Source organism: Folsomia candida, unplaced genomic scaffold (assembly GCF_002217175.1).
Source record: "Folsomia candida strain VU population unplaced genomic scaffold, ASM221717v1 Fcan01_Sc035, whole genome shotgun sequence".
Taxonomy (NCBI): domain Eukaryota; kingdom Metazoa; phylum Arthropoda; class Collembola; order Entomobryomorpha; family Isotomidae; genus Folsomia; species Folsomia candida.
In genome coordinates, this window is record NW_019091227.1 from 408,343 (window position 1) to 435,923 (window position 27,581).

General features: G+C 34.9%; 1 protein-coding gene across 1 annotated transcript in view; it reads left to right on the forward strand.

The window, feature by feature from the left end:
* Positions 1-27,027, forward strand: part of LOC110860858 (neuroligin-1) — a 96,419-nt gene extending 69,392 nt beyond the window's left edge. Inside the window, exons 7-14 of the mRNA XM_035860690.1 lie at positions 88-794; positions 1,630-1,814; positions 6,672-7,015; positions 7,914-8,100; positions 11,760-12,087; positions 13,652-14,117; positions 19,195-19,560; positions 26,940-27,027. Coding sequence (XP_035716583.1) covers positions 88-794; positions 1,630-1,814; positions 6,672-7,015; positions 7,914-8,100; positions 11,760-12,087; positions 13,652-14,117; positions 19,195-19,541 — 2,564 coding nt within the window. The 3' untranslated portion in view covers positions 19,542-19,560; positions 26,940-27,027. The remainder of the gene's footprint in view (positions 1-87; positions 795-1,629; positions 1,815-6,671; positions 7,016-7,913; positions 8,101-11,759; positions 12,088-13,651; positions 14,118-19,194; positions 19,561-26,939) is intronic.
* Positions 27,028-27,581: the final 554 nt, after the last annotated feature.

Below are 27,581 nucleotides of genomic sequence, written 5' to 3' on the forward strand. Positions count from 1 at the left end.
AGCGAAATCATTATACAAAAATAAAATACTTTGCAAAAAGTTGGTCAGTCTAATATGAATTCACAAAAATATTTCTATAAATTTCAGGTTTATTCCAACGCGCCGTTCTAATCTCGGGGTCCGTCCTGTCGCCCTGGGCGTTACAACGTCGCCCAGAAGATGTCGCCAAACAGCTGTCCACGGCGCTCGGGTGTGTCGGCAAGTTGCCCTTGTCGCACCCGGAGTCCGATTTGGCGCCCTGTTTGAGGAAGAAACATGTCTCCGAGCTGATCTCCTTTGTGCCTGCGTCGCCCAAATTCCTGTCCGCCTACGCCCCTTACGTCGACAACGTGCTGCTCAATAACCCCAAAACACTGATGGAATCTGGCGGACAATCTTCGTCATCGTCATCCCAACATTTCGTCCAAGACCAATTTTTGCGCGCGGAGCTTTTAATTCTGTTCACGACGTCAGAGGGCGTGCACGAGCTTAACGACCACGAGCTCCGAGCCGGCTTTGAGTCGGATCACCGAGACAAAATTTTGAGAACTCTGGTCCGAAATGTGTTTAATTATCATCAGCAGGAAATTTTGTCCATTGTTCGGAACGAATATACGGACTGGGAGAGACCCATTTTACACCCGATCCCTTTAAGGGATTCGACAGTGGAGGCGTTGAGTGATTGTGTGGCGATCGGACCGTGCCTCCAAGTGGCCGGGATTCATGCGAAGAGAGGCGCGAAAACGTGGGTGATGCATTTTTCACATGTTTCGAAGGATGCGGGTGGCGTGGGGGAGGAGTCGGCGGGGTTTGAGGTGAGGCGGGAATTTTTGAAATATTTTAATTAGAACTAAGGATCCTAAGAATCATTTATCTGTCCGAAAAACAATATTTTTATGACATTCTTTTATCAAATACTGGATTTTTAAACGATATTTTAAATTAGTATAAGAGATTTTTCACATTTATTGGAAGGTTTAAAAAGCACAATTAATAATTTCTGAATGTTTGTATGAATATTTGACAAATTAGATTCGTCTTCCTTTTTCCCTGAGCAAAAACGAATTTCCATGAATTTTATTTGTGAAACACACAAACTCCTCGGTTGAAAATTAGATTTTTTTAGGTGACAATCTTATTCCAATTTTTTCTCCAACAAAAATTATTTTGGACACATTTATTTCTAATTTACAACAAAATATATGCAGTTCTGTAATTTGTTACATGATTTATATACCGTACGTTAAATTTATGAGGTTACGTCAAATTATTTTTACAGAACAGATCGGGAGGAGATCTAACCAAAGTAATTTGTTCATCATTTTGTCAGGAAATTGTAATTCATAATTCATATTTCACCTTTGTAATCTCTTCTGAACATACACATTCATTGTTATGAAACGTCGCATTTTAAAATAAAAAAATTCATGTTTAACACGTCGTAATTTAATTTTTTAATGTTTTCATTCGATTTGAAATATTAGATACGATCACGTTTTTCACAGGAATATGATTTTCATGTTTTTTTCGTCGAGAAGTACAAATTCATCTTGGAAATTAATATTTTTAACGGAAAATTTGTAGATATTTCTCAAAAGAAAAGTTGCTCTGAAAAACTTTTTTTTCCAAAAATGTGTCTGTCATTTGCAGCGTCTGGGAAGTATGGAGGGTGACATTGTGCCTTACGTGATGGGACTCCCGGTGACGAACAATATACCCGCGCTGGGCCTCAACCAGCACGTTTCGCCCTTCGCTGCCCTCGCAAACTTCAGCAAGCAGGACGCCTTCGTGGCTGAAATGCTGCTTCATTATGTCGCCAACTTTGTGAAAAGCGGGTAAGTTGTTGCGAGAATCGTGGTTGATTTTTTTTCGGGGTGGGAAATGTTAATGAATTAGCCAGCTTTCTAAGAAATAAAGAATTTGCATAATATGTAAATTATTACGTAATGCATATAATGGGTGTACTCATGAAATAAATGAGATAAATGTTGCACATTGAACATAAGTTTTTAAAGTTTGCGAAATTTGCAAGATTTCGATAAGAACTTTGTTACGAGATTAATAATTCAGGGATTTTTGTTTATAAAAGTATCGGCCCAATTACGGCTATGACTTCATTTTATGAAGATTAGTTCGCAAAATGATGGCATAATTATGCGCGAAATTAGAAATTATGATGAGTACGGGCAACATTTAGAGTAGACAATTTTCATAATTTAACGTCGAAACAAAAATATTTTGAAATTTGTTAAAAGTTTTTTACTACCAGATGCTATAGCGTTCTTATGGATATACAATATACATACATACATATGTAAAGTATAAATTCAGAAAAATATTTTTTGTCATAGTTTCTAAATAAAAACAAAATGGTTTGGAGAGTTTGCTCAGCTATTTTTAAGTTTACGAGTTACTTACTAGCTTTACCTCGTGTTCACAGAGTTGCTTAAAATTTGTGAGCATGAAAAAATAAATAAAAGTATTTTTTCAAATATTCACTAATATTTGAGAGAGTGAGACCGGGAACAGTTTTTTGATAAATTTAAATATACAAAATTTTAGTGTGGCTATTTCGTGTATGAAATATCTCGTCAATTTTTGTAATTGATTTTTTCCGAAATTATAGCGAACGGTCAAAATTCCTCGAGAAATCGATCACATGTAAGTAAGCTTCGTGCAAAAATGTGGGAAAGTGACCTTTTTCTCGAGACACGATGTATTATAAAAAATGCAAAATACACGTCGATTGGCATGACTTTTTCCGACCGGAAGTGGGCTCGTGTCCTTGTTATCGTGTCAACAATATATGATTACGGAGAAAAAGGAAACTTTTAGGGAAGAAAGACCTTTCTCAAACCATCAATAAATCCGGCATATGTTGCACTCACGGAGAAAACACTTTATTCTCGACGTTGTAGTTCCTTCCTTTTCGGCCTCAACTATATTGGGGAGAGTCAATGCAAAAAGTGGTGAATGACACTCTTAAACATGTGCAGGGTAAACTATTTCATCAAGTGGAAAAAAATTAACCAAAACAAACAGACTTCGACTTATTTCATGAGGCCAGAGATTAAATCTGAATTTTAAAAATTGCAACTATTTTACATTGTTTTACTAGTAGCCTTTACAAATCTTATCAAATAAATTTATATTTCGTAATTTGATAACGAAAGATACTCATTACGAAACTCATTTATAATTAATTGCTTGCTACACACTAATTTAGGACTTTGTCAAATTTTAATTGATACATAATTCAATCCAATTTTCGGGAGACATTTTATATATTTTAAATTTTGTATTTGCTAACGTCGAAAGATATTATTTTGAGATATTTAAAAAACTATGTTAACAAAAAGATTGAAGAACAGGTTCTTCCCTGATTTTTTAAAATACTGCTAATGACGGTATTGATTTGTATAAATTCACAATTTCTTGGTATACACTCAAAACAAAACGGTGTCAATATATGACTTAACCGCCTTGATTACAATTGTGATTCCGAGTAGTAATGAATTTTTTCCGTCCGGTCATAACATTATAACGACCGGTATCAAAATCATCATAACTCGGATTCAACATTGTAACCACGGCGGTTAAGTCATATATTGACACCCGGTGGTGTTGATTCGACAAATTTTTATTTTGAGTATACATTTACTACCTTAGTATTATTTGGTAAAATTACGACCAAAAAATTAACAGAATACTTAATGCAATTGAACTAATTTCCGCTCAATTTTTAAGAGTGCTTATCCTACCGAGTCGTCATTTTATGTTTCGGACCATTTTCCGTATGCCGTCCAGATCAGGAACTTTCTGTTTTGCTTCTATTTTACTTTACTTTCGTACTTTTGTTATATATTTTTTACAAAAAAAAACATTTTTGAAGGCGTCAAAGTGATGAAATACTTCCGAGATGGATGTTTAGATACCGGGAAAAAAGAAACTTTTATACTTTCACTTTGGGTTTTTGTCGGTAGTTTTTCCAAATTTTTTCCCAGCCGTGAAAAAATGCATGTTTTTGTGTTTTACATTAAAAATTTACCCTAACTCATTTGAACGCTGAAAATATTATGATAACAAAATTCTGACCAACGAGCATTGGTTTACAAGAATAAAAATGGAGATAGAGTATCCACAAAACTAAAATATAAATGTAATTAAGCTTTAGTCCCATATTTAAATTTGAAAACCAACGTTTCTGAATTATTTATGAACAATTTTTCCAACAAATTGCGCGATAATCTAATTTTTTGCTGAATTGTTCACTTATCACAAATTAATTACATCACGTTTGTTTTGAGGAACATACAATTTTAATATTTTGAACTTCAAAATTGAAGTTAAAATTGTTTATTTGGGTCACATTTTTCTGTAAAGCGTGTTTTGAAACAACTATTGACTGCATATATTAATCTAGTGGAAATAAATATTTGTCACTGTTTTTTTTGCTAAATCTCTGCACTCTCAATAATTTTTTGACGATATTGTTACCGGCGGAGGTACTATGCAATTCTACCGCTCGGGTAATAATTTATCACCGAAGGGTAGCATATATACAGAGGCTAAATCCTGCTCGACCCCCAATGTCAACGCTCAGGTAATAAAAATGTTACCGATATCGGAGGCAATTTCTTACCCTCAGAGACAATTTGTTACTATATTGTTACCAGGCGGTAGAGTTGCATAGTATCTCCGCCGGTGATAATTTTGTCAAAAAATTATTGAGAGTGTGCCAGTCAATACTGCGTCACAATTTTATTCGCACTAATTCGCAGTGCATCAAATGATCATTATTGACAAGTTGCGCCCACCCGAGGGAGTCAGAGGAGAAAGTTTTGATGAAATATTTACCGAAAAATTATTGTTGAGATGAAAGTGCGGATGAAACTTTTGCCTCGTTGACATCTTGTTTACGCGACATCCATCTTGTTCCCTGAGTGAAAGTTGGACTACGAAAAGTGCAGATCACAAGATAACCAACTTGTTGAGAGCTCTCTTTTATGCAGAGTAATTTCTCTCTCGGAGAAAGGACAACTTCCGCGATTGACAGATTTTCCTTTGAACTCGAGGATTTCCTGTTTATTCAGTCAGATATTAATTAATTAAAATTCTGGGCATAATTATGAATGAGGGGAATTTAAAATAAATTGTATACTTTCAGCAGTATATATTATGTAATATATTTCGGGTTTGGATGAATTGTGGGAAAGGGTATTGAGTAAAATTGCGTAATTTGAGGGAAGGATAATTAAAAAATAAAATTATGCAAAGCACAATTAGCAGGAACATTGGATTTGTCGATTTGAAATTTATATGTAAGTTGACTAAGTTGAGGACACTATTTTCTCTATAAAATAATGGTTATTTAAATAAGTGAGATTAAGAAATATGATGTAATTTCAATTCTGCAAAGTATCGTGAGCGGAAAGCATGGATGTAAAATTAAGTCTCGTTACTAAAAATTGACGGAGGTAAAATTGTAAAATTTTGAAACAATATTTTCCCGGTAAAAAAATATTTAAGCTAGTGAGAACTATTAATTAGTGAAAATCCTGTTAAATTATCACCCATAAAATTCGTAACAAAAAAGTTTCCACACAAAAGTGAAAATCAAGGAGAGAAAATCTTTCGATTTGTGTCGTTCATAACTCGGTCATTAAAACGGGTGGACAAATACGAGGCAGAAACATAATCGACATTTTGGACTCGGGGAAAGTTTTGTCATTAGTGAAACAAGATGTTGAAGGAACGAAGGCTCGTGTCCTTTTCCGGTTTAATTTAGGCCACGTTTAGTTCCCTTGACTTTGAAGGATCCACTTTTGTCTGAATTGGGGTCACGCACGTCAAAATTGGAGAAACCAGAAAACCCAAAATAAATCTCTAGAAAGAAATAAATACTCTAACTTAAAAAATCAGATTTATGTTTCAAAAATAATTTGGAAGATCTCCATCTTCTAAATTCATCCTTATTTCTCAAGATTCAAAACTCGATAAAATCTACAAATTCAAAATTCATTTGGAAAAAATTTAGTTTAAGAAGAAGCCACTGGATTTTTGTTTGAAATTTATTTAAACCTGGAAAAATCAAAAAAATCATAAATTTATATAAAATAAACTTTAGTTTAAAAAAACATTATCTTTTTGCTCCAAAGTTTACTTATTAAATTTTAGTTTTAAAAAATTCTCTTCGAAAATCATCGGCATTTTAACGTTAACCACTTGCCATGAGTACGCCCATTATTATCAGAGAGGAGAAAATGGCTGATGATGTAGCCGAGGAGAAAGTGTGTAAAGCAAGGAAACAAAAGTTGTCCAAGTTTTACGGCTGGGTGAATTTGTTCCCCGCCCTCCAAATTCTGAGCGTCTAATGAGATCCTGCTTTTGTCTGTAGAATGTATTTGTGGAGAAAATTTTCTAGGTCAAAAACCAAGGCGGCAAAACTAATATATAAACCGTGGTTAGGTTCGGGACGCTTCTTCGGTAAAATACCTAACTTCCTTCAAAATGATCTGTCCTCATTTGGTTTCTGCAATCTCGGTTTTCAGATCTTTTACCAATTTTAATTTTACCTACGTCATAAACTATTTGTTTTAAAACAGCCAAAATCTGAAAACTTACAACTAATTTTTGGAGATCAGGTTTGTGTCCCAGAATGAATGCTCAAATTGATTGATGTTATTTTTTAGGGATCCGAACCTCAACGAGCCCTCTGCTCTGGGCTTATCTTCCTCCTCCCATCACGACCCTGACCATCATTGGCCCTCCGACGACTGGGTCGTCCTTGGACCAACTTCCCGCGAGCAGAGAGACCAAAGGCGCCGAATTCAGGCTCCCCAGCCGTGGGAAAGTTACGAACCCGTGGGTCAAGTTTACCTCAGTTTGGGAGCCAAGCCAAGGCTGCGGAATCATTATCGAGGTCATAAAATGGCCCTTTGGTTGAATCTGATTCCTCAAATTCATCTGCCCGGCGGGACCGACGTCACTCTCAACCATCACGCTTTCCCCGATGATAATCCCAACCTTTACATCGGTAAGTCGAGTTGCAAATGGGGAGAAAGTGGGTAAAAAATGCGGAGAAAGCAGTTAAGAGAACACTGTTGATTAATAGATACTCTTAAAAATATGGGAATAAGTAAAGGTATACCAAGATCCCATTACTAAGTGTTTAACGTTGTTACTGGTATAAATAGCAGTTAATCAATTAATTTGTCATGTTATTCCTCCGTTCATAACACGATTTACGAATTTGGGATATTTTTTTACCAATTTAGCCTTAAAGAAAATGGTAAAATTGTGTAAGTATTACTAACAGATTGGTAAAATTCATATATCTGCATGTGTAACTTTTAATTCTAAAACAATCTCGTCCAAGTTTTATTCCCAAATTTATTTTGCTACTCGTATTTGACAATTTCAAAAAAGAGCTTTTGAAAATTTTTTCATTTGGATTCTAAACTTTATTTAGCCAAGCAAAAACCCAGTTATAAAATTCACAATTAGTTAATATAAAATTTTGAGACTTCAGATACAGCCGGTCCCCAAAAGTATCTGTTATTTATTTACATATTTGAAATTTTGATATGATCCCGTGCACTTAGAGCTTGGAAACTCGGCACACAGTTGCATAAGCTCATAAAAACGTTTTTGAGGCCTAAAATCGCGACCGCGGCGAAATTAAAAGAATTGAAATATACAAAAGCATGTAAGCAATTCCTATATGCGATTGGTTAAAAAAACTTGTACCAAAATTTCTAGGAGTGTCCTCCCTTAATTTTAAAATGAAATCCAGGAATTTCCTCCCAAGGCTGGAGTTTCCTCGCTCATCAATAAAATATTATTATTGGACCCCACTTTCACCTCAGTGGACTGGATTGGTGCTTTCTCTCATTTAAAAAAGTGAGTTTGACTCTGATTTTATTTTATTGCAGGTCCGGTTCGCCCATTATCCGCTTACTCGCTGGGTGAGCAGGGACAAAGCCCAGGTTTTGGAATTGTGGTGGCCCAGCCGCAGCCGGGCGGACCGCAGACGGCGTCCCCAGGGGCGTCATTGACCACCACCGAATGCCTCGAATCCACAGAATCACCACTCTCGCAGGGAACCAGGCACAGCGTGCTGTAAGTTTTTACGAAACCTCCCGTTTTATTAGCCTTTTCAAAATTTTAAAAAGTTTGAATCCATGAAATGATGAGATAGAATTGGACCGAGGCGGGTGGGAGAATGAATTCGGTTTGAAAAGAGAGATTTTTTCGGGAGGAGAGAGAAACCAGGGTTTCGAACAGACTGCTGTATTTTTGAGTGTTTATTAAATTGTTTGAATTTTTACGATTTTTTACAATTTTGTTCTGGGAATCTTGAATCGGTTTTATGCAAAGTAATACAATTTAACGAAACCAACCTGCTAAAACTGATTGGTAAATTACTTAATCAGGTTCACATTATGACTAAATTTGAGACAAGATAGGAATAAATTAGATATTTGTAGATGGTAACGGGTTTCACAATTTATCTACGTTTGAATCGTTTATTTACATAGATTTGGTTAGATGCCAGTGTTGCACAGAATTAATTACTTTGCTTGACGTCATCTTTGTAGGTAATTTTTATGCATAACAGTGATTTTAGATTACATGCTGTTTTTTTCTTATACGTGTATTGGTCTAGAAAAATGATGATGTGTACATATTTTTGGAAATCACAATGTTTGATGCTAAGGAGAGGTAAGGATTGTAAAAATTGCAATTGTTCCGTTCGGTATCATTGACGTATTACGAACTGCTGACCTACTTTATTTAATGCAGAATACAAAATTATTACAAAATGTTTAACGACGTCAAACGATTTCAAAATTTTGAAAATCTTTAACTCCAGAAAAACTAAATATTAACCAAGATTGGAAACGAAAAAAAACTAATAAAAAAATTTTTTTTAACCCTGCGTAAACTCCCCCAAAATCTATGACAAACATCTAGAAACTGCCATTTCAAAATTTTGTAAAAAAAATCAAAGCAACAAACAAGACTTATATTTGAAAGTTTCTTAAATTCTTGTTTCACATGCTGGTTTAAAAATACGGACGATGTGTACAAAATCATAAAAATTCCACTTATTGAAACCCTGCCTCACTTTCCGCACAAAATTCATGAGTGGACTTTCTCTCTCTTCCAAACAAGACGGAGCGATTAGATTCATTGTGTTTGAGTGTAAAATGGTAGTTTTCTCTACACGATGAGAGCAAAGTGCGTGGCTGGCAGTGGGCGGACGAGGACGATGGTCAACTCAAAGAGAAAGCAGCTAAAAAGAGCTGAAGGCTGCGACTCCCTCGAGATTTGGATTTACTTCAGAATCCAGTGTCCACTAGTGTGTGTGGACTTTGGAAATTTGTGTGTGTGCGTTTTCCATTCGATTGGGGGTCTAGATAAAGGATGTCGCAGTGTTTTGATGATCTGGTCAACAATTCTGTAAAAAAATACATTTTTCAAGTACATTTTTCGGAAATTTTGAAAGGTGTCGGTTTTCAAGTATTTTTATAAAATTTTCGGGCATTTTTAGGGTCCAGTTTTTTAACCGTTTCTAGGATTTTTTTGATTTACTTCTCACCATTTTCCCAAGGCTTGGTACAAAAATTAATTGAATTAGTACCAAATTTTGTCAAATTTGGAAATATTTTGTGACCAAATGGATTTAAATTGTCTCAACTTGATGACAAATTTAAAATTCGCGAGAAATACGTGTTACTAATGTATTAACAAATACGTATACAACTCGGTAGTGATTATTATTCTTTTATCGAGGCTTAAAAAATTACTTAGCCAACCAAAATTTCTGCAGCTTTGGTAATAAATTCAGCCTTATCTTACCGAATTATTTCCAGCGTAATGAAACAGCACATTTAATTGATGACACTCGTTCCGCACGTCACCTGGGATGTGAAGGGACTGGAATATTATGATATTTTGTGAATTCTACGTCTCCATAGCTGTCCAACAGTTGTCATGGCCGAGAGCGGCGAGTGAAAGCAGGACGGACTTTGTGAGCCACGCGGTTTATTTATGTCATGTTCAGACTCCAGGCGTTTTAGGTACATGGCTCCTACATATTCAAATTTGGAAAATGTACTAGGAGAAAATTGTGAAATTTGTATAAATTTCGTGTATTTGAAAGGAGAGCTTCAAACAGGATGTATCTAATTTGAGGGGGTTTTAGTGGGGACAAGATATCCTTCTGATTTGGGAGGTAAAGTCAAAAGACATGTTTTCAGTTACCAAAGAGAAAGTTTATGAAGTTTATTCAAAATTTAAAATTATCGAAGAATGTTTTTTATTTCTTGGGATAAATTCTTCCCTTTAGGCAATTTGATTCTGTTTTTCTCGTTGTTTTTGTGCGCAACGTGCCAAACGCTAGTTTTTTTTCTATTCTTTGGTAATTCTGTTCAAGGATGCTCCAGATGCGAATCGGATGCATTGAGTGAGTTTAGTTTGGATAAATCGTATCTCATTCGAGGGTTGGTGGTGGAATTTCAGCACGAACGAGCACGTTCTGAGGTCAGTCGGCCAGTTAGTTTAGTGTCAAAGTGGGTACTTCTCTCGGAATCAAATTGGAACGAAATTTGGTCCCCTATTTACTTTCACCTCGCAGTAAATTGGATCAAGTTTGGAGAATGAGGAGGATGCCGTGATGTGCATGTTTTTTCAATTATTTTCTATTTTGGTCTTGATTGCTTTCACCTGGTGAAAGAAGTCAAGTTCTTTTTTTCCTTGAAGATAGTCACCCCTAAATTTATAAATAAATTAAACCGTGACAAAAACCAGCTGGAATTTAATTAATTTGTAACTAGTTTAATGTTTACTGTGTAGAATTGCATTTTTGTGCAATTTTACAATTTTTTCGCCAGACGTTGAAAGTCCTTATTTGTTAAGTTCGCACTATGAACTTATAGACAATAGTAACAGCAGGAGAAAGCTTTATTAACTTCCGTCAAAATCATGTAATTTTTTTGGAACGTTTACAAAATTTTGTTTATTTTTTGAAAACTTGAAATTTTTCACAATTTCAAAAACTGATACATTTTCCATTCATATTTGTGAGAAAAACCTTAGAATAAAAAAATGTATTGTTAGCCTACAAAAATTCACCGATTCGTGTGCGGTTGAATTCGTCCATTTTATGCAAACAGGGATAAATGCAGAGACCACGTATGGAATTGAATCTGCATTTATTGGACAAACAAATTAATCTTACACTCACTCTCCAAATCGCGACTGTCCGGGTCATAAGACCAGCCGGACTTATTAAACTAAAACTATCTAACCAAAGCTAGGTTTACCTACATTAAGGTATTTCACGAATTATTACTGGAATAAAGCTTGGGGTAAATGAAGGAGGGCAACATTGTACGGCTTTGCTAATTAGACACACAGATTCACAACTCAATCAAGAACAAGCATTCATAAAAAGTGCTGCAGAAAAGAGCAGGCCATCGTCCGATGATATCTGCAAAACCTCATCGTTCCTAGCTGCGTGAAGGAATTTGAGGTGGTGGTAGGCATGAATTACTCAATCTTAACTACCCAGTTGTCCTAGCTTATCCATGGGGCATTAACACATACATAATATTTGGGTATTTGCAACGTTTCTCAAAGTGAACTAAGGACTACTGGATAAGATAAATTCGTATGTTCAATTCCTACCTTAACAGGATAGTGCCTTAGATAAAAATTGTCATGTTTCAAAATCTAACAAAAATTGACAACCTTTCTCTTTTCGATTTTTCCAGGCGCATTGATTCGAACGAGGTTGAAGTGGAAATTCGTGGCGGCGGTGGCGAATCGGTCGTCCCGCTGTCCTCATCCCCCGGAATGACGGGCACGACCGAGTACGACTTCACCACCGCGCTCACCGTCACCATTACGGTCGGGGTTTGTCTTATCGCGCTCAATTTGGTGGTCTTCTCGGCCATCATGTGTCACCGGAAGAGGGCCATCCCCACGAACAACGAGGGCGGCGGGGGCGGACGTGACAGTGACGAGGTGGACGAAAGTGGGAGAAGTTCTGGGGGTGGGACACCTCAAAAAGTAGGAGTCGCCCAGTATCAACAAGCTCAGGTGAGTAGAATAACTTTTTGCCAAATATACTATACTATAATTAATTTGATAATAAAATTGTTAGTTTTACCGAGTTGATAAATTATTGGTAAATATGTGTTACCGAACGGTACCAACAATTTTGCACGAAATTTGATTTTTTTACAATTCGATCACTTATTTACTTGTGGCGAAATATTTTTGAGCTTGAATTGCGTTGATTAATTTTACCGATCAGTGGAAAATTGTTACCAACGACTCGGTTCATCGGTATGTGCCTATATGTCGTACCGATGACTAAAATATATCCTAAAACAATTAGTATACTCCGTTCGCAACGATTTAGTGTCAATAATTGTGCACAAAATTATTGTTTAGAACTTAATTCTAGCCTCGAATTACATAAATAAGTGTGAGTCTAGTGCCTAATTATTGTCACCATTCGGTAACAAATTTGTTAACAACACTGCCAGAGCCTATGTTGAGTCCACATTATTCAGAGTGCATCCATCCTTTTTGCAACTTCAGCAACAGAAATTGATGGTGTGATTTATGCCGGGCGAAAGTGCGGGTGTCATTAAGGGCGGGAGGAAGTGAAAGTAGGAGAAAGTCTTCGTGGCAGGAAAAGTACAATCAATTAAACGCGCATTAAAAGCGAAAGGGGAAAATGTCAGCGACTTCGAGAGAGTTTTTTTTCGCCAGGTTTACGTTTTATTTATAGTTTCCCAACGTGGGTGGCGGAGGTCGAGATTACATAAGATCAGATGCTCCGCTTTTTGCAGTAAATCATGATTTTACTGGTTGTGATTAAGAGAAAGCAGGGATAGGGAAAGTTAATGTGTGGTTGGGTTTATTGGAGAAAATGAGCACATTTAACGAGGTGAAAGTATTTTGTGTATTGAAAATTAACACAAAAATAATACTTCGTACACGACTAGTTACACAAATTTCAAATTTCATAAAATATCATAAATTGCATAAAAACGGATAATTTATAAAATTTGAGATACTTGAATTGTTACCACAAAACTTCCAGACTAGTATTTTTCTACAGTTACCTGTAAAAAATAGAGCTTGTAATTCATCAGAAATTGCTAAAATCGCAGAGATCCTGCCACACTTTCACTTAACCCTTTAACGTGTATGATTGGCGACAAGAAAATGCATTAAATCGGGGACACTATAAGCATGTGTGGTCATGGCGCGGAAGGAGAAATTCAGGAGTTTTTAATCAAACTCGAAAAACTGAAAAATCAAAAATTTAACATTGAGTTGCACAGGGAAATATCCAAGTTTTTGGGAAGAAAATCTTCAAATTTAGCATTGTGTTGACATAGGAGAAATCCCTCAAAATTATAACAAATTTTAGGTAGCGGAGAGAAAATGATGAAAATCAATGACCTCGTAGAAACGACAATTGTCTTCCTTCCACGCAATGACCACGATTTTTTAGGACGGCTTTTGTCGTACTGCCGAATTAAACCATTTGTTATAAAAAGACAATTGTCTTCGTTACAGTTTAAAGGGTTAACATTTCTCTCACTTTCTCTCTTTTCTACATTTCTATAAAATTTCCCCATGTCAGGAGGATTACAACTGGCCCACGGCCTGTTGTTCGTCCTCGAACCACCATCCGAACCACCCGCAGCAGCAACAGCAACATCACCCTAATGACTTTCCAACCACTCATTTATCATCCTCCTCGGTCTACATGCCCGCAGAATCCATCTCAATGTCCCAGTACCACCAGCACCACTTTCACCCGGGTAACAGCGGTGGCGGGACGTTGCCTCGGTCATCGCACGGTCACCAGGGTCACCACCTCGCCTACGAGACTCCCACGGGCGGGGGGACGCTCAAACGGGGGACATACCATCACCATGGGAACCACATTTTATCAATCCCCGACTGCGTTCAGCCCGTCCCAAACGCCGTCATTTTCGGAGACGGCGACGACTTCCAAGAAAGGGGCGGATTCGACCATAATTTATCAGAAGGAGGAGGGGGGCCAAGTATGAGGTTGTATATGAACCAAAACGCCGTCGTGGAGGGTAAGTGTGCAATATTTCATTGTTTGACACGGGGAGAAAATTTCCTATTTTTGAATGGTTTACATAAAAACAGATGTTGATGGTGCACCACAATTATGTCCGTTAATCCCTATAATTTTCACAAAATTCCATTGATTTCTGATATTTTGTCTCCCGTTTGTCTAAATTTGTCCTGTTAATTTTTCAAACTTTGGGAATTGCACAAAACTAGAATTTCTCAAAGATGCTTGAAATCCGTAAGATTTTAGAAAATCAGAAAATAAAAAATCTTTTTGTGCGTACGAAATTATTTTTATGCATGCATGATGCATAAAAATGCACAAAAATGCATAAAAACGCATAAAAATTCACAAAAATTTCATATTTTCAAGAATTTTTATATTTTCCTACCCTGTAAAATTGGAATTTGGTAGACATATCGAATAACACGGAGTTATTATTCGTCAAGAAAATTTCAAACAAATGACAAATATTTGTTTTGTTATAAAATACAACCCCGTATTCACCCGTTCATAAAAATCGTCGTGTTCATTAATTTTCATTTTCAAAACCTTCGTTCATTTTCGTATTGAAAAATGAAAAAATATTTGTACACTAAATTATTAAAATGATGAAGAAAAAATACAGAATCGCACAAGGACTTCTAAATTAATCGAATATTTAGAGAAATTACATTATTCCAAGATTATTTGCATGTAAATTATCTTCGTGTATTTTCATGCACTTTTTCGGATTTTTAGTGGGTGTTATTAAACGTTTAAAAACATTTTCGTGCACTAATTTCGTACAGGTGTTATTTAACAGCAGAAACACTGTAAAAAATACATAAATCAAAAATTGGACTATAATTTTAAGAAGGGGGGAATTTTTATCACTTTTTGTGAGGTATTTCTATGATCAGCAATAAAACAAATTTGTATCATATTAACGCCAAATTTAATCAGAGTAAGTGTCCAAGCCCTCAATGCATAATTCAGATTCAGGTTGTGTCAGTATAATTTATTTACAAACACAAAATATTTTCAATGTAAAATCCTTTAAATTTTAAAGACTACATATGTATTAAGGAAAAACGGGTGGACAAGATTTGGTCGTTTTGAAAAAGTAGTTTCCGAGTTTTGTGTGACTAACAATTTTAGGCAAAAAATATTGGTTCAATTTTCGAGTTAATTTTCCTTACATCTTTCCTTAATTAACCTTACATCTAAAATTAATTTTCAGTATGTTATCATTAAAATTTCATAAATTTGGCGTTTGAACTTTTCAAATTCATTTACAATTTCATTCCATTTTAAAGATATTGAATCAAATTTCATGAGGTTCCATCAAATTTCACGTAACGTGAGTATTGTCACATTTTTCTCCCCATATTTCTTAGCGTGCCTCATCCCCTGGTTGGTATGGCGTTTCAGATGATTAATTAATTTCGGATTGGCCTGGACAGCAGGATTTTAGTCGGAGCGAAACATCCCAGTTTTTGTCGCGGTGAAAGACGAGAGTGAAAGCTTAGCCTGGTTTTACACGACAGCCCAGCCACCACACATAAATACCCATACTTTCACTGAATTAGGTTTTGATTTTGATTTGATGTTCCATTAGTGTCACGCGAGGATCGTGATAGGATTCAAATTGAAGGCACATTAGTCTCGAAAGGTGGAGAGCGTTGGAAAGCCTTTATTTATGGGCGGATGGATGGTCGGTCGATATTTTGAAAGCCTGTGCCATACTTGAAGTAGAAAATCGTTCGCGAAAAAAATTGCTTCACGGAACATTTACTTTTTGATGAGGGGGTGGGTGACGTACGGAATGGACGGGATGAAAATTTAGCAAGGTGAAATATTCAAATTTTTGCAGGGTTAGGTGAAAAATTGAGGTGAAAGTGGATGCAGGAAATTTGAGTTTTGTGAAAGTATTCGATTTGAAAATTTTAACAAATGTGGTTAAATCATTATCTTTACTAAAATGAGAATTTTGATTCAACTGAACTTATGAAATTTTGTTATCAAAATATCAACATACATATGTTATCAGAAATCTATTATTTTTATGAACAATTGAACTGAAAGTGGTTGTAGGAAATTTGACTTTTTTGTGACACTATTCGGTTTGGCAATTTTGACAAGAATTGTTAAATATTATTTTTATGAACAATTGAACTGAAAGTGGTTGTAGGAAATTTGACTTTTTTGTGACACTATTCGGTTTGGCAATTTTGACAAGAATTGTTAAATATTATTTTTATGAACAATTGAACTGAAAGTGGTTGTAGGAAATTTGACTTTTTTGTGACACTATTCGGTTTGGCAATTTTGACAAGAATTGTTAAATATTATTTTTATGAACAATTGAACTGAAAGTGGTTGTAGGAAATTTGACTTTTTTGTGACACTATTCGGTTTGGCAATTTTGACAAGAATTGTTAAATCATTGTACTGCTTTACTTAAATTGGGAATTAAGTAAATCAACGAGGTCATAAATTTACATGACAAATTATATAAAATTTAGAAGCGAAGCGTCACGTCGCATATTATATTTGCAAGGTTCTAAATAAATTTGTTACGACAAGATGTGTAAAAAGCAAAAAATTTTAGAAAAATTTTGAACAAATTTTGACGAATAGGTCGCAGCGAATTTACTACTGTTCATTTTAAAACAAAATTGCATTCATTTTTCAATAAATTGCGGTAGCTTAACGCTGTATTTTTGTATCGTGAGATTTTCTATTCAACTTATTAGTTAACGCCAATGCCTCGTAACACCATAGTTAAATTGGACACTCGATAAAAACGAGTGAAGGGGAGCGCTCTGACAGAGAAAATAATAACTACCACAGAACCTGAGACACAATTTGAGGCTGGATGAAAAGAAGGCCTGTGTCCTATATGTGGCGTGCAAGTTCGCTAGTTTCTATAGGACACAGTCGCCACCACTCAGGCACGGGCCTGAAGTTATCCCCCTTACTATATTAACAAAGAGCTCTCGTCGCTTCATCCTTATACATCCATGTGTGGGCGATAAAACTCCGGAGGACGCTCTGCGTGGACGATGGGGGTTGCAGGAAAGAGGATGACCACTCCGAAGGACGCCACACAGTAGACGAGTAGCCGAGGTAGAATAGTAAGCAACTCGCTTGGGAAGACACCCCCACTATGACACAATGTTCCCCCCGTATGGAAAATATGCACAAGTACACGGAGGATTTTACACACAATATGGTATCCGAATTCAGTCACCAAGAGTACGAAGGGGGCACACACACGAGTTTATCTTTCATAGACAGAGATATCAAACATTTATTACACGTCGTTTTGTAATTTTACAAATAGAGTCTATTTTGTGAAGTGAATGGTGTAACTAATGGGAACTTAAATATTGTGGGAAACTTATCGATATATGTATGTGGAGTATACGGAGAGTGAGAAGAAGCTTGTATTTCTCCCGACGCCAAATCCTCTCTGCCGTGATTCTTGCAGGGCGGATGGTATTTCTCCTTCTGAAGGAGACGACGCTACTCCTTGTCCTTGAACATAATGTATAGAGAAGCTGGAGTCACTGTCCGGACAGTGATAAGAATGTATGGATATGGAGACGAGAGTGATGAGAAGGGAGGATGCATGGTATGCATAATTCCTTCACATGGTTAACGCAGATCATTTAAACGTTGGCATGCAGGCGACGTTGGTAGAACACTTAGGTATTTATTACTGTGGGGAATAGAAAGAGAAGTAAGGATTTCTCGGCAAACGTTGAGCGAGTAGCTCAAGTAATTTTCAACGCTGCGCTTCAGTTCCTTCGGCCTTTTGGCTCAGTGGTCTGTTGCGTTGGCTGAGAACGAGACGTCATGGGTTCTAATCCTCCAAGGAGCATATTAATATTTTTGCCAATTATTTACTTTGTAAAATTTTAATTAATTTATGTGCTTATCTAATTAATAAAACTACTGCATTTATCAATTTTTGTCGTGTAATGTTAAATTTTGAAATCAGAAATAATTGTAATCCCATTTTGTTTAATAATTAGACGATGCTAATTGATAAATGCAGTAGTTTTATTAATTAGATAAGCACATAAATTAATTAAAATTTTAAAAAGTAAATAATTGGCAAAAATATTAATATGCTCCTTGGAGGATTAGAACCCACGACGTCTCGTTCTCAGCCAACGCAACAGACCACTGAGCCAAAAGACCGAAGGAACTGAAGCGCAGCGTTGAAAATTACTTGAGCTACTCGCTCAACGTTTGCCGAGAAATCCTTACTTCTCTTTTTATTCCCCACAGTAGGTATTTAAAACCAATAGTAATTATGTAAAAAATATTGAAATAACTCTGTTGAACGAAGTAAAAAAAAATGTTTGTCAACACTAGATTTATTTTTAATTAATTAATTTTACATAAATTTAATTTTTGTTGTAAGTACGTATAGAATTTTGTAGAAGTAGAAACTATGTAAATGTCCCTTTGCAAATTAGTTTTTTGTAAATTTACTATTAACGTTTTTTATAAATCATTACTGCGAATTTTTTTTAACCAACTTCGATAAAAAATTTGAAATTCGTGAAAGTTGTAGTCAAATGTTTTACAAACTTTTTTATACGAGTCTTTATAAGGTCCAATGGCACGGCACGTCGCCATGCTTCTATTTTTGTAAAGTTTTCGAGATTATTAGCGTAACAAGATCTTTAAACGATTCTTTCGTTTGAAATATTGTCTTGAAAATAAATGAAATTTTGAAATATAATTCTAAATGTAAAAAAATTCTGATGCATATTCTGAAAGAAAAGAAGATTTTCAAATACAAAATTCAAAAAATAATGGGACCATTTTTGCCCACCAAATCTGGCACAACTAAATCAAAAAACATATTCGAATTTTTCATACAAATTTGTATGTAATTAAAAAATAAATTTTGGGACATTGGGAAATCGTATCTTTTGCAAATTTCATATAACTTAAATTTGCAATCAATTGACACTAATTTGGTCCAGGAGAGCGTGGGAGACCTCCTTTCTTTTGAAAGGCGGGAATTTTATTTTGTTACAAACGTATGTAAATTACCCCTTTTTTCTCTATTCCAGGTGATAACATGTTAGACATCCCTCCGCCACCGGAAGGACCAGCCCCCCTCATTCCGCGCGCAGTCCCGCCACCCCCAAACATTCGGCGGGGATCGGGCGGATCTTCTTTATTGGCGGGAGGAGGAGGAGGAATTTTATCATCTCAGAAACCTCAAAATCCCATCGTGCCTTGTTCCTCGAGCCCCTCGGCGTCCGCGACGAATACGAACACGACGAATTCCACGTCCTCAAACCCATCCCCGAACAGCGGGAGTACAACTTTGGTCGGGGTTCTGAAAAGGAATACGACCCCGAATAATTCATCCACGGTTAAAAAGAGGGTCCAAATTCAGGAGATATCGGTCTGACTGGAAATCTCGGATTAAGGTGAGGGGAAAAAATGAAGATATAATTTTGAAAAGTTTGGAAAATTTTAAAGAAATTTCGAATATGGATCTGTAATACTTGCGGAACTAATTTGCACAGTTTTATTAAGAGATGACCAATGTTGCTAAATTTGTAGTTAATGAAATTGATATTTTGCACGTGTATCGCGATTTAACGATATTTTTTACAAAATAAAGTTCACAAATATATACTTCATTGAACAGAAATATTTACAGATTTTGGACTCAATTTTAAAAATAATATGTAATTCACGCGAATATTTGTAACTGGGTAAGCGAAAGTGTTTTGTTACAAAATTTCAAAAGTTCGTAACTTTTATTATGACGGAATTCGCGCCGTCCTTGGTCGCTTTGTAAAATCCGTAAAGTTTGTAAAATAATCTTACTAATTTTTACAAAATGAGAATATGCCCTCGACCTAAGTAAGCTTGCAAAAATTCGCTTAAGCAAATCTAAGCTTTTAATATTCTGTAAAAATGGGACACTTCGTCAAAATGTTTAGTTGTGACGTCAATATCAAAAATTTAGAATTTTTAGAACCCTAAATATTAATTTAGATCCATTATTCTGAAATAACTTATAGGAGCTTCGATTTTCATAATTTCGAAGTATTTCATATATAATTTATCAAATTTAGTTCAAATTTCGAGCAAGATTTTCACTTACAACACTAAAAAACTATATTGAACCACGCTTTTCCAATAACATTTTCACCATTTTTAATACAACCTCTGACGTCGACAGTGACGCTAATGTTTTCCTAAATTTGATTAGTAATGGAGTCAAAATTAGAAATTTAGAATTACTGAATCCTAAAAATAAACTTAGAGCCACATTCCTTCCCCTGTATCTTTCAAATTTTAAATTTTCTAAGCTTCTAGTACTCAAATTTGTAACATTCAATTTTATCATTCAAACTTCTAAGCTTTTAATGTGCTATAAAAAAGCACACTTATTTCAACATAAAAATGTTTAGTTGTGACGCCAATATTGAAAGTTTAGAATTTTTTGGATGCTAAATACAAATGTACTATTGCTTTCAGACTCTCCATCCACCCAAAAGAGCTTTGGATCAAGCAAGTCCGACGTCGAAAAAGGGGGTCCAGGCACGACGTCCAAAAATTATGTCAGCCGAGAAGCCGAATTATCCTATTATTTAACACCAGTTTATTTTATTTTGGCGTTCAAATTATTCAATTCGTGGCATGAATTTGAGTAGTTGAGTGACTTCTCGGCTAACATAATTCTTGGACATCGTGCATGGACGCCTTTTTTCGACGTCGGACTTGCTTGATCCAAAGCTCTTTTGGGTGGATGGAGAGTCTGAAAGCAATAGTAGATCTTTGTATTCCTCTTCACGATTCGGTTTTAATAATTTCGAAGTATTTGGTATTCATTATTCATCATATTTAGTTCATATTTCGAGTTAAATTTTCACATTTTCATTTTCGTTTAAAAACATGATCTCCCCACTACAAAATGATGCACAAAAATACCAAGCGGTATTCATATATGCCTCTACCGGCACTGTAATAATGGGCATTACCGTTTAGTAATATTGTGGTAATGAAAAATTTACCCCGCAGAAACAATCTATTTTACCAAACCGGTAGAAAGTTATTACCAAATCAATACCAGTACGGAGTATATACGTGACTCTACAAGACTTTTAACATTGTACGCAAAAAAAACTTCCCCATCTCGTTGAAAGGTGAAGAGTTTTCGCCTTCATAAAAGCTGACAGCTGAGCAGATGTGTTGATGTTTAGTGTAATAACAGACCGGAAGTTAGTCATTTTCGTGCAGGATCGAAGAAGCCAGTAACCTGAGAAAGGATCCGGGAGGGAAAGTTCTTGAGAGATGCTGCTTTCCCCAAGATTTGCTTTTATGCTCGAACACGTCTCAATATGCTGAGGCAGGGTGCCTAAAATGTGGGAAAAGTGTATTTTCCTGGGGAATTTTAGGGTTTTTGGAAATTTGGAAATTTTTTAAGCCAGAGCGAGGGCATTGCTATATAGTTGGCGGTGAAAAATGAAATAAGAATATTGAGTTATTTTCCTAAAATTTTCGAAAAATAGGATAAAAATTGAACTGGATAATAATTAACAGCTTTGGCTTAAATTTACTTATACTCAACAAATCACACCACATTTCCTCTTGTTATCTGGTTAAATTTCTAAGAGATATAAAAACTTTACAAATTATTAGTTTCGGTATATAAGACACACAACAAAATAAAAATTGCTGCAAATATAGTTTAAAAATCAGCATTTTATTGTTACATAAAATAGGTAGATCCTGACAAATTTATGATTATTTAGTGATTGGTCAAAGGTTCGACAAAAACCTGATATTGAAGCAAAAAATATGTTCCCCACAAAAAAACTCGGAAATTTCAAACCCTATTCCTACCTCGTCTTCTTGACTGAGTGACTCTGAGGAGGAGAGCGTCACCACCTGCCCTTCACAGATCTCGATGCCCTTTGCATATGTGGTAGAGTCCCATGAGTGTACTAAAACCCTGAAGTGGTTTGACTCCATGGCCACATTTGCGTCCGCCACACCCACTCAAAGGGATGAAAACCACAAAAGTTACCAACTTCAAAAATCCACCAAAAATCCAATTTTGCGCGGATTTTGATAAAATTTGCATTTTTGTGATCCCAGATACTTGCCTGATAATATTCGATAGCAATCTCAAGTTTTTTGAAATTTTCGAAATTTTCGAGCTGATGAACTATTCGAAAAAATTCAAAATTTCAAAAAAGTTGGGATATCTACTGGATATGATCACACAAGTATCTGGGATCACAAAAATGTAAATTTTATCAAAATCCGTGCAAAATTGGATTTTTGGTGACATTTAAAGTACATGAAAACAGGGCTTTTTTCCTGTTTTTGGCGCCTTTGAGTGGGTGTGGCGGACGCAAATGTGGCCATGGAGTCAAACCACTTCAGGGTTTTAGTACACTCATAGGGCACTACCACATATCCAAAGGGCATCGAGATCTGTGAAGGGCAGGTGGTGAAGCTCCCCTCCTGAGTGATGTAATATTTCCGATAAAGTATCCTCCTTTTCCCATCCACTTTCGCCAGTCGATTCGATACACGCAATTTATTGATCCGCTCCACGATTTCCGAGATGAAGTAAGTGCTCCCAAGGAATTTTTTATGGCTGTCAATTTTACATACATACATTTTTGACTATGCAAATTTTTCATATTTAGGGATCCATTTCAAAAAGGAAATGAAGCGAAAGTACATTTATTTAAAAAGGTGTAATTTTTGGGGTAACAAATTTCGTCATTTTTTTGGAACATGTGCAATTTTATTTTGCACTTAATTCGCAACAAATTCGATGTTATTTTACATGGTGAATTTTTTCCAGTTTGAAATTTTATAGCATACGTTGTATTAGGTCAGACAGAGGTTGTTGTTGGTTTTCTAATTCCTGTAAAAATGTAAAATTTAAAAATTCTGTAAAAATTTCTGTAAATTTCTGTAATTTCTTCACAAAATTTGCGGGGAAATTTATGTATGAATTATCAATTCAATTTTGGGTTATCCCTTGACATTTACTTCATCTATTGTTAATATTGCATTTGCATTGTTAAAACAAAATTATCAAACGACTTCGAAATGCAACATTAAAAAAAACAATTGCTCAAAATTCTAAACCAAAAACCATACAGTTTCTGGGAATTTAATTAAGCGAAGGAATGTGCAGAGTTGAAAGCAAGAATCTGGGATTAAGGAAATTATGAAGGCGGGTTTTGAGTTTGAATTTTTGTGTGTCAACTTTCCCTTCTACCATGTATTCAAATAGAGATTTTGAAACCGGCTCAACGCCTCACGTTTTTCACAAAATGGAGGTTTACTTACATCGAAAAGTCCAAGATTTTTAGGTTTGGAAGGTTATTAAATAGGAGGATTAGAATTTTGATTTTTTTCTTCCATGGGAAAATTATTTAATTTTTACTTATTATTTTTTACTGCTTTTGTGCACACAACATTCCTAGAAATCCAGTATTAAACTAATACCAAGCGGTATTCGTACATGACACTGCCAAAGCGGCATTGAAGACTAATACCGCATAGTAATAGTTTAGCATTAAAGTTTTACCGTATCGGTAGCAAATTTTTACGTAAAGGTATAATTGTTAAAAATTAAATTATAATTAAATTATATTTGTCAAAAAATTAAGAGCTAGATTTCTAACCAAATTTTCTGAATACGTACGTAAATAGTTTGTAACATAAAAATGTTAAATTTGTCACGGCTTGGTAACAATATGAATTTCGTGGTAAATAAGTATTACCAAGTTTCATGCCATATTTTTACCGGCATTTGGTGGTATTCTTGATGCACCTCCCCTTTTCCGGTGCGACTAAATAAAGCATCTTATACCTGACTTGAATTGCTTTAATCCGAAGATTTATGTTCTTCTTGGTCCTTCTCATCTTCTATTTCGTCGGTGAAAGCTGGGGTAGTTTGTTGTTGTCATTAATTCTTAAATGGGTGCGATACGAGGGCCCGGCAGAAAGAATGTGGGCCCAAAATTTCTGGGAAATTTTAAACCTAGGCAATTATCTAAGTGAGTGCAATTATGTGGGAAATTAATATGGAAGTATTAGCGATGAATTTGTGAATTTTACGAAAATTTGTATCTATGCCAGGCCAAATTTGCCGTGTTTCCTGGCAAAATTTGTATGCAGCTATTTATTAACATTTATTAACCAGGCGAAAAAAGTGAAGCGTACTTATTGCGATCATTTGTTCGTCTGGATGTCCATCAGTTTTCAAAATTTTGGTCAACAAAATTTTTGGTATCTTTTCTTATTTTCCAAATTTTACGTGATTAATTCTGATTTTTACTAAAATTCAAGGCACTTGGTTTAATTGTATTTATTTTTTTGTCAGAATTCTACACATTTATTTTCTTCGTGAGGAATATTACGGGGATTTATTTTCAGGACTAAAATTTCGGCCATTTATTTTTTTGGCCAAAATTCCTAACATTAATTAATTCCCGGGGAATTTAATAAGATACGATAATACTTATTTGACCTCTACTACCCACCGAAAATTGATGACATGCATTCTGTATTACCCCGCAGATTATAGAACTGCTCAACCCAGAAATTTATGGCCCATCAGAATAAATATGTTTTTGCTTTGGCGTGGTGATTCGGTATATGAGAAGAATTTATAAGTAGTTAAGCAAGCAAATAGTTCAAGAAATGGGTTTAAGTAGCCCGACAAACATTTCTATTTGGCTAAATGTGTCAATTATATTTTTGCCAATTTATGGCATGGCCAAAATAGTGAGGGTTTATTTTCATGCCTTCGACATTCGATTCATAGTTCGTAACATTACGTCCCATCTAAATATCTAAACGACAATTACGAAACTTTAAAACATTTGAGAAATTAATAATTTCGACGTGTAACAAGCTCATTTATAAATCACGCAAAAAAAAAATGCGACAATTCAATCAGCCCTTGGTAACTTTGTAAAATTGGTAAATTTTGTAATTGACACCGAATCTTTTAATATTCATGCTTGATAGTTTTATCATATCACCTTTTAAAGTGAATGGTTTTGGCAGCGTCAGTTTTGGTGCATTGTTGCCATTTCATGAGACGGGTGAGAATTTGATAACGGGGAATTAATGACGGGGAATTGAAAAAGCAGGGAACTTGTGGGGTGAGAATCGATGGGGGGAAATCCGTGACGGGGAATTGATGGGCGTAAAAATGCACAGTACCAATTTTACAAACTTTTGAAAAATGATGCCCTTCATCTGAGTAATTTTGCAATAATTTCTAAGCTAATTATCCTCAGAAACAATCTAATTTTCCTTGGAAATATTTGCAAAATTTTGAAGAGGTTTGTAAGGTTATAGTATTTGCGGAATTTACAAGGTTACCAAGGACCGCGTGAATTGATTCAATTTCAATAAATTTCAGGACAAAAATTGGATATTTATTAATTTATTTTATTCTCTACAAACCTTATACTTTTCCACTAATAAATAGAAATCTATTAAAATTTCTAATTTGTATAAAACCCTGACAAATTATTAGTTTCGGCGTGTAAGACACACAAAATGTATAAAAATTACGGTAAATATTGTCTAAAAATAAGCATTTCACGATTATAACGTGCAAAATAAGGAGATCCCGAGAAATTTATGCTTATTGGTCAAAATTTCGATAAAAATCTGTTATAGAGGCAATTCACGCAGTTCTTGATAACTTTGTAAAATCCATAAATTTTGTAAGATAATCTTACAAACTTTTCAAAATAAAGACAACGGATTTTACGGATTTGAAAATGTTAACAAGGAGTCCGTGAATTGCATCAATTTCAATAATAGTAACAATGGAGGTCTCCCAACGTATGCTCACAGATTTGGACGAAATTAGTGTCAATCAATCACAAATATAATTAGTATCAAATTTGCAAATTGAACTATCTGCCAATACGCAGGTTTGGCGGAGATATTTGCATTCAAAACAGAAAAAATGCGCAGGAAATTTGGAAAATGAAAAATATGCCAGCCTTTTGGTACGTTTTCTCCTATTTTTATGCAAATATCTCCGCCAAACCTGCGCATTGGCAGATAGTTCCATTTGCAAATTTCATACTAATTATATTTGTGATCGATTGACACTAATTTCGTCTAAATCTGTGAGCATACGTTGGGAGACCTCCATTGTTAATCAGAATTAAAGTAAGTGATACATACATAAAACGTGGCATGTAACAAAAATTAGAGAATGGTACTCTAGATACAATGAAGGTTAATTTTATGACGTTATTCTATTTTATAGGATTTCAAGCAAACTATAATCCTGACATGGCACTCAAGAAAAATATAATGTATTTTGTATGATCGCATACATATTTTCAGATTTAGAACGTAAATTTATTTCACAATCGGTAGTATTGTTACGTACATTAAGAAATGAAATTAGTCGACGTCTCTAAAAATATCTGGTATGTAGTGAAATATTTATAGTCTATTCAGATTCGTCAAAACTTACATCCAGATAGGGTAAAACATGTAAAATAATCTTCAGGTAATTAACGTAATAATTGGTTATTTTGTCAAATCCGTTAGTTTTGTCAAACAATTTTACCAACTTTTACACAGAGGCCAATTTATTTAACTTTTTAAAAATTTGTATGCTAATTTTCTTCTGAAACATTTCTAAAATTTTGTAGAAGTTTCGTAAGTTTAAGGAATTTATGAATTTTACGAAGGTAACAAGACCTGTATGAATTGCCTAATTGAGAAAACTCTAATTAATTTATGACACAATTTTTTAATTGAAAATAATTATGTTTTTCAGAACCCTAAAAAATTACGATGGAGTAGAGAAACTCGGCTGAAGAAGAAGACTCGATGAAACCAGAATGGTGCAAATTCTTATCAAGAGAAAGTTAAGCTTAATGTGGTTTTTATTAATTAATCAAAATAAATAATAATTCTGAATCAAAGTTTTTATCCCATAAATTTAACATAATTGTATTTAAATTAAGCATTTTCTATATCGAAAACCTAATCGTGTACCTTCCTTAATTATAAAAGTAATTAATGTCTAATTACCTCATTTACACAATTAAAATATCAACCTTTCAAAGCAATTCAGTGGGATGTTTATAGTAAATTAGTAAAATTATGTTTCCACGATTCGAAACAAAAGATTCCACGATAAAAGTAGTTTCCAAATCAGTTTAGTAATTTTACGACAGATTTACAGATTTATTTACATTATTTTGCGTTCGCTATAAGGGTTTATCAGGTTACAAAGTTGAATGTGAATTATGTTTCAAATTTGATAAATTTACGCGACGTAATTAATTTACAAATGTAATTTAATATTTGTAAACTGTAAAATTAGATAAAAGTCAGGTCGTCTTCGTAAATATTTTTCATTTTGAAAGTTTGTAAAGTTATCGAATTTGTGAAATTGCAAAAAATAAGTTTACTA